This window comes from Anarrhichthys ocellatus, unplaced genomic scaffold (assembly GCF_004355925.1).
Source record: "Anarrhichthys ocellatus isolate YVR2014 unplaced genomic scaffold, GSC_Weel_1.0 scaffold8, whole genome shotgun sequence".
NCBI lineage: Eukaryota > Metazoa > Chordata > Actinopteri > Perciformes > Anarhichadidae > Anarrhichthys > Anarrhichthys ocellatus.
Genome location: NW_022280038.1, coordinates 11365524 through 11366307, shown reverse-complemented (window position 1 = coordinate 11366307; position 784 = coordinate 11365524). Strand labels below are relative to the sequence as shown.

At 42.2% G+C, this 784-nt stretch overlaps 1 protein-coding gene across 5 annotated transcripts in view; it reads left to right on the top strand.

The window, feature by feature from the left end:
* Positions 1 to 784, top strand: part of LOC116384020 (multiple epidermal growth factor-like domains protein 11) — a 125649-nt gene that overhangs the window by 38300 nt on the left and 86565 nt on the right. For all 5 annotated transcript variants that reach the window (XM_031848294.1, XM_031848292.1, XM_031848296.1 and 2 more), the window contains exon 3: positions 568 to 701. In XM_031848294.1, the coding sequence (XP_031704154.1) occupies positions 586 to 701 (116 nt within the window). In that variant the 5' untranslated portion in view covers positions 568 to 585. The remainder of the gene's footprint in view (positions 1 to 567; positions 702 to 784) is intronic.

Genomic DNA, 784 nt, shown 5'->3' with positions numbered 1-784 from the left:
AGAACAGATAAGATAAGATAAAATAAGATAGGAACAGATAAGATAAGATAAGATAAGAACAGATAAAATAAGATAAGATAAGAACAGATAAAATAAGATAATCCGTTATTAGTCCCGCAGCAGGGACATTTACAGGATTACAGCAGCATACAGTGTAGTGCAAACAAGAGACATAGTAAAATACAGAGTATTATCAGTAAGTAAATAAGTAATAAAACAGTAAAGATTTGATGAGTCGGGAGGAAATGACAACTCATGAAATGTGATCACAACTTTGATCACAGGTCCCCAAAAACTCTGAAACCGCTGGTTTAATCATTAATATTGCATCAGTTTATCATAAGTCTCAAGATAAGTGTGACCAATATCTGTCGGTTAAATGAAGCCGATTAGAAGCAGAAGTACCTCAGAAGTACAGTACTTGAGTTAAAGTACGATGTGCTCAGGTGCACTTATTGATTCAAGTGTTTTACAATCGGTGAGGTCGTTTTCCTTCCAGATAGAAATCTATGTTCCTCGTATTGGTTTTTCTGCAACCTAAAGGTGAAATCTTGTTCTTCTCTGAAGGAGGGAGGGAGGAGGACGATGGGGGCCGGCGCGGTCTCCCCCCGAGCCCTGCTGTGGCTCAACCTGCTGGGCTTCGTCTCCGTGGCGTCCGCCCTCAACCCGGATGACCCCAACGTGTGCAGCCACTGGGAGAGGTCAGTCTACCAGTTTACAGTCTCCTCTCCAGTATTCACAGTGAAGTAATTGAGCTCGGAACCCTGCAGTGAACTAATGGAGC